Source organism: Poecilia mexicana, unplaced genomic scaffold (genome assembly GCF_051168715.1).
Source record: "Poecilia mexicana isolate PSO_F unplaced genomic scaffold, ASM5116871v1 scaffold_1, whole genome shotgun sequence".
Taxonomy (NCBI): Eukaryota; Metazoa; Chordata; class Actinopteri; order Cyprinodontiformes; family Poeciliidae; genus Poecilia; species Poecilia mexicana.
In genome coordinates this window covers 14,360,743-14,367,914 of record NW_028263370.1, presented here as the reverse complement: position 1 = coordinate 14,367,914, position 7,172 = coordinate 14,360,743, and the positions used below count along the sequence as shown (strand labels likewise).

At 40.5% G+C, this 7,172-nt stretch overlaps 1 protein-coding gene across 3 annotated transcripts in view; it reads left to right on the top strand.

Annotated features, from left to right (window-relative positions):
* Positions 1 to 1,721: 1,721 nt before the first annotated feature.
* Positions 1,722 to 7,172, top strand: part of rab11fip4b (RAB11 family interacting protein 4 (class II) b) — a 28,995-nt gene continuing 23,544 nt past the window's right edge. The window contains exons 1-2 of one of the 3 annotated variants that reach the window (XM_088005011.1): positions 3,500 to 3,584; positions 4,530 to 4,594. Coding sequence is in view for 2 of the 3 variants with exons in the window: in XM_014982195.2 (XP_014837681.1) it covers positions 3,504 to 3,584 (81 nt within the window). In the remaining variant the exon portion in view is untranslated. Of the gene's footprint in view, positions 3,585 to 4,529; positions 4,595 to 7,172 lie in introns of all 3 variants that reach the window. The other 2 variants (XM_014982195.2, XM_014982231.2) reach the window with 2 other exon arrangements.

Sequence of the window (7,172 nt, the reverse complement as noted above, 5' to 3'; positions counted from 1 at the left end):
ACAGTCAAACAGATGCCAATAAATTGATATGCCATGCTGCAGGAAATGACGCATTACTTAACAAATGAGCAGTAGGACTCGGTCTGAATAAATTCTTCGTAACTGGGTCCATTGCCACGTGTTTTTCAACACCAGGAAAAAATGTGCAAGTTGATGTATTTCATCAATTAGCAAGAGATTAAACTATGCAGACCAATGCAATACTGTGTTCTGTTTTTGATACATTTGCCTACGTTGCATTACAAAGTCAATTGCGGAAACAAGTTTGAGGAAGTTTGTACTACTCCCATTTCTAGCTACGAGTTTGTGGTTATCTTCATTAAAAGCCCTATAAATAAGTATGTGCTGTCTGCTTTATCATTCTTTCTCTGTTTTATTATGAGCCATCTGCCCTTTTTCCATGGTATCGGTGTTCAGTAGTACTGTTTACCAGAAGTACCAATAACATAACAGTCATCTTATGAGGAAATACTGACCCATGTGCAGTTTGATGTTTCCTCATTTCATCCAGGTCTCTAAACGTTTTACGAAAGTTGCTGGTCCTACTTCATCACCTGTTCTGATCCCAGATTTTTCACGCCCCTCCAGTTTCATCCTTTGCGTTTCACTTTCTATAACTTGTTGTGTGACTTGATCACTTTGCCCTCTGACTTCCTTTTTAATGGCAGCTAGTGTTAAATGAGCAGAGAAGGTGGGTTTTTGCTAGATTTGCTCATGGATGTGTTTATGCATATAATTTTGACACTGCTTCTGAAGGGTGACAGATCAGGAACTTCAGAGGGTTTTTCATTATAAAACATGATGAATCCAAAAACTTAGTATGTCATGTTCTACACTGTAAAGCTTCACCAGTAGTCTCGCCCAGTGAAACATTCTGATGATCCACAGGGTTTAAACTTAGCAACAAACTTCCCAAAAGGAGAGTGGAGATGTTGCTTCATACTGATGACCTACAGTATATGTGACTTTTTCATCTCAGTGGAGTTCCTACTACCTCAACGATGCTGTAAATAGTTCAACAACTTGGAGCCTTGTCCCACGCCGAAGAGTGTTTTGGTTAACATGACCTAGTACCTTTAAGGTTAGCTATATGTATGTTTCCACCAAGCTTAAATGTCTGGGACAACAATACAAGATCATTCATTATTTAAGAGTGAGAGCACTGCCAGTCCAGTTTCTCCGTTCTTAAAATCAATGTAGTACCTCGTTTGGAGTGAATGTTTTTTTTTTTTTTTTTTATTCATTTGGCTTGAATCCAAAATGTCCCCTTGCTGGAATCTCAGCGGTGCAGCTTTGAATCAATGTAAATCTGGAACACAAAATCATTTACATTTAAACTACAGGCAAAAAATTAGGTCAGAAAAGTGAGTATGTCCAAATATCATTAAAACATGCATGAAGTAATCAGTGTTACCAAAACACGGGATTCAGTTTCTCACTGAACATCTTATTTGAAGGGATTTGCAAAAAAAAAAAAATGGAGAACTGAAGCAGCAGGACTCTTATTGTACTTTCTGCCTATAGTGTTAACACTTTCTGAAAGCATGTGTCAAAATATAAAAATTATGTATTCTCATCTGAATGAGACAGGTAGGCAAGAAGAGAATAGTAAGTGGGTTCTTTGCGAAGGAGGAAAGGGGCCAACCCGCTTACAAATTGCAAGTAAACAAACAGAGACGGCCAATGGCTGAGCCACAGCCAACATCTTTGAGACGTAAGGACGAAAGAGCCCAACAGAGGAAGAAATGCTGTAGGAGGGGTGCATTCCTTTCCACATAATTAGGTTTCATTGCCTTTGCTCGTATCATATCTCTTTCCTTTATCTTTCTTCTCAGCATGTTTGTTTTCCTCATCATTCTATTACCAAGTGATTTCCGGCATCAAGCTTCAGGACTCAGGCTTCTCTGTCAAAGAGAGGAGAAAAGAATGAATCATGAAATTCACAGTTAAAACATCTCAGGGTGGAGATGGTGAGATGATAAGATCCCTGACATTTCCTTTGAACTTTAGCTGCTTTTAGCTCCTGCCACAAGTTGTTGGAGACAACTAACTAAAAAAAAAAAAAAGAAAAAAAGAAAACAAGCAGTAAAACTTTATCTAACCTTACATATAAACATTAACCCAAATGGATTCCAGATTTCCTTTTAAATAAATAAATAACTACAAACCGAAAGTCATTCCTCTCACCTTTTCTACAATGCTCTCACTCTTGGGAAAGTTACACGATTGTACACACAAAGGTCTAAAGTGTATTTTGTTTCTTAAAGGGTGCCTTTTTAATAATATTTCTACAAACAAAAACCTGGAAAATATTAGATACAGTCCCCTTTTTTATACCCTTACATGAAATATCATCAGAGGATGGGGGTCTAAATATATGCACTCCACAATTATTAGATTTATAAACAAATATTTATAATACATTTATCATTTCACTGAACAACTACACACAACTTTGTGTTGGCTTCCTGTAAAAAAAAAAAACACAAAAAAAAACATGCAACTTATGGGTGTAACATGACAAAGACGACATGAAAACCTTTACAAGGCACTCCACAAAATCATTCATTATAAATCTTTTTTTTTTTTAAGAGCTGGGATCCAATACGACACAAATACTGTACACATCAGTGTGCATCCATAAAATCCCAACAAAATACGTTAAGGTTGTGCTGTTCTAACATGCCAAAACATGACAAAGTTCAGTGGATGCTACTTTTAAAAAGGCTCAGTGTTTTTTTTTTTGTGTTTTTTTTTTTTTTCTATCACCTGCCTCCTTTTGGATCTTTTTTTGTGTGTGATCGATGCTGTGGAATCTGCTGCATCACTGAAGACTCTCTGTTTCTTGCTCCCATCACCTCCCGCCCCCTCCAGCCGGCCCACACAGGCTCTGGCCTCTTCTCCGTCGGAGCCAGACAGAAAGCGGGGCAGGCAGGGCTTGCTATGCAAATATAGCCTGAGTAGGCGGCAGCCCCTGAGCAGAGTGTGCAGCAATGTGAGAACTCTCGCAGACCCCGCCTACATCGGTCAGTTGCTAAGCAACCACCTGCAAAGAGGGAGGGAGCGGAGGGGCGGGGCCATCAATTCAACAACTGTTGCCTGATCTGAGCTCTCTCTCTCACTGTGTGAATGCAAGTAAGCCGGCGAGCCAGTCAGCGACCGAGAGGAAGTGTGTGAGGGTGATAGGTGCAGAGTGTGTGCTTGATGTGTGCGTGCGTGTGTGTGTGTGTGTGTGAGAGGGAGAGAGAGACAGAGAAAGGCAGTTGCACTTTGAGTCGGTGCAGGAAAGAAAGCCAGGCAGCCGGTGCAGTGCTTCACATCCTGCACCCTCCTCTGCCTCTCCGACGACTGAACCACTACCGGGGACTCACTCTGTGGACTATTCCGACGGCTTTCCTCTCCACTCGCCTTTGAAGGGAACACCTGTGTGTGTGTCGAGAGAGAGAGAGAGAGAGAGAGCGAGGAGACTCCGCGGACTTGGCCCCTGAGAGCAGGGCGGGTGGATGACTTCAGTGGATGAGGGTTTGGTCGGTGGAAAGAGGGAGCCTGCTACTGAACATGGGCTCCCCTCCGTAGTTGACGGGGTAAGAGACCTGAATGCACCCAGCCTGCTGAAATGTGGGGGTGATGAAATATTACTTGACAGAATGAGAACAAAACACAGAATCGGGTCATTAGAGAGGGTTTTAGAGGAAACACGACCAAAGCAGTGACTGCTTGTGTTGGTGGGGGGAGTTAAAAAGGATCTGTGGGTCCATTGTGGCCCCGGTTTGTGTCTGAATGTGGTTGTTAAACATTGTTGACCCTGCCCCACAGCCTGCCACTCCTTCTTTCTCAGCTGTTGGGGTTTCATCCCTCTCACACAACATGTCTCTTTAGTCCACTCACTTTTCATCAGTGTCTTCTTTCCTTAGTATTGTTGTTTTCTCTCTTCCTTCCCTGTTCTGTTTCATTTGGCGATCCAACATCTTTGCTGATGGTAATGGGATTAATTGGAAATTAGGGTTGCTGGGAACAACAGGGAATAACGGCAAGTGAGTGAAAGACATGTGACAGGTGCGGGACTTTGTATCCAGGTAGATTATTTGTAGAGGAAAGACGAGAGAGGAAATGGGATAACAGGTTTGTTTACTTTAAAAACATCATGCTGCACATAAATGAGCATTTTTTAGTGAGTTTGGATTCCATGCATTTTGTCTTAATGTGACATACTGGTTTAAAACCTTTCACATTTATTTTCAAATGTATTTTAGCGTTTTTAGATGCACCCACTTGTCCATCCGTAAGAGTATCCCAATGATGCATTAATGATGTTACTAAGCTCATACTGAAAGAATAGCATATCAGAACTCGAATTTGATTTTGCATTTATATTTTCATCTGTTAAATTTATTTGTGAGCGGGTGGTCATAGGTATTGAAAGTCTCATTGCAAAGAAGTAGCTCTGATCATATATCTTATTAAAGATATTGCTCTGTCTTGTATTTTGTCACCCACAATTGTCCACAAATGATGGTAACTCTGGTCAGGACGTCCAAGATTTGTTCTGCGGGATTTTGCCAAAGCACAGAGATTTTAACAAGTGCACTGAAAGGTAAGACCCCTGGCATTTCTGCTTTGTTTTTTGTATTTAGCTTCAATTAGATCACAGAGCACCCAAAAGCAATTGATAGACTTTAACATGGACAGTGAGGTGTTTAAGATGAATTTTAGTTGGAAGTATTTCAACTTTGTGTCTTCGTCAATTTGACTTCCATGAACTCCATCCCTGGTGGATGGTGAAGCACACGATAACAGTGAAAACAATTGTTGAATCTATTAATGTTCCCGTTTGAATTTTACCTCATTTGTTTCTTTGCACATTTGGCATTTGAGTAAATGTTTTTGTGCGACTTGGCTAATTATATAGGGATAATCAAAATATCACGTGATGCTGAAGTCGTGCAGAAAACATTGTTAGTATCTGGAAATAATCTAAGGAATGACCTGATTGTATGGTTTCTATAATTACTTGATTTGAAATCATTCCAAAGGTCTTAAGTTAACCATTCAAGTGTTCTTAATACTGAAATCCCTATTAAATGGTTTGTTGTTGCCACATTTTCCAGTGTTCTGGGTGTTACAAGCATACATTTTGAAGTAGAACTTTGATTAAAAATGTGAGAATACGAACAAATGACGATGAAAAATACAATTTGACATCTTCAACAGAACTCTCAAAAGTTTCCCCATGCCTCATGTGATGTAATCAGTGGCGTTTTGTGTGTGTGTGTTTTGTGTGGAAGCGTGTGTTTTGGACTGTATATTTTATAATAATTAACAACAAAAATTGCAAAACAAATAAGCTGAAAATGTGTATCTGATTAAATTTGGTTGATTGTACAGAAAATTCAGACTACTAGCTGTAAAATAAAGTATGAAGTAAATCATGTGGATAAGTAACAGTAAAAAGCAACATTTCATCCTCTGTTCAACAACATTTAAACATTTGCCTTTCATATGTGAAGCCGAGCTTTATTTGTATTGTCAATAGCAACCTGTGACGTCAGACAGCACTGTCATTTTGAATACAGCAGGTCTGGGACTGGACATTACATAATGGGATTGGACTCCCTCACCAGAGCAGATTTGCTGGTGATTGTTTCGGGCTTGAAACGGTCCCAGACATCTTTCCCTCAAAATATATTTCCTACGCTTCCTTGCTGTGATTGATTTGAAAATAATTTGATTTTGGCTTCTTAAACGGGACCCGCTGCAGAGCCTGTTTTCTTTGTTAGTGTACAGTATTTCCACAAGGACCAGAATAACTAGATTAAGTCGGTGCTAAGATGTGCCGAGTGGAGGGAGGTTAATCTGCAGTAAGCAAAGCAAAACAAAGACTCGAATACAAAGTGTACATTAGTTTCTAACACGTTGGCATTGAGAAAAAAGAAACGACAATCTGTAGACTAAACAGAGCCACTAACACAGCTACGGGTTTTGACTTTGAGTTTATGGGGAACAACGACAGACGTTCTTACAGTTCTTAGTTCACAAGTAACAGCTGAAAAGTGACAAGGGCTTCACCACCTGCTGAGTCTGCCAAACCTACAGAGTCCAGCCCTCCTTCACTCCTCCAATCAATGAAGAGCTGAGGTGTGAGGGTGTGGGGTGCTGCTTGACACCCCCCTCATACCCTCTCCAAGAGAGCGTCAACGCAGTTTGTTAAAAGCTGTGATGACACAAAAAGAGACAACACCTTTCAGCTGTCTTTAACAGATGGGATACAAATTCAGGCAGTACTGAGACAAGCAGTATAGAGCTGAGTGTTGTTCACATGTCCAGTCATGCATTCAGGAATCAAGCCTTGGCATTGGATTTCACTCATTAACAAACACACGGCAAACAATACATCAGTGACACTTAAATCACTCACCAGGAGGATGTATTTCAAGTTCTCCTTGTTTAACGCAACCACACTTTAAGCAGATCTGAACGTGCACATACGTACACTCTGGCACATCAGCTAACGTTGGGATTCAAACACATTTGTTGACTTGAACTGTTGTAGTTTCTCCATCAACCTAATGGTGAAGTCATTTCCTTCTGATTAAGTTGAGTCAAAAGTGAAACATTAAATGTGGTGCACAGTCTTCCCCATGCTGGGGGTTTCACATGTGTAACTGAACTGGGTTTTGTTGACAATACCGCCACTCAGCCTTCATTGGGCCTCAGCAGTCCCTCCCTACATTGTCCCTTTGTCCATTGCAGCATTCCTGGTAATCCAAGCAGCTACCTGGCTGATGGTCTCTTACTGTAATGTACCATTCAGTCTGAATGTAAGAAAAAAGGAAAAAAAAAGTTCTCTCAATCTTCCTAGTCGTGCATTTCTGTTCAGTTAGCATGTCGGACGTTTGCTGAAATTGAAGTTTCTTAGTGTTTGGCATGATGGTAGCAAAATATGAGTCATTGTTTCCCGTTTGTGTAATGTGTTGGTGTGCTCATGCGTAGGAAGAGCGTTGCCTTGCAGAGGAGCAGTATAATATGGACCCAAAGGGAGATACATGCACAAAAACACAAGCTGTCCTGTATCAGCCTGTCTAGGAAAAACTAGAGTGGAGATAAATGTCGAGGTACGATGATTGTTGCGGATATGGAAAAAAAGGCTTCAAATGTTGTTGGGTAATTTTATA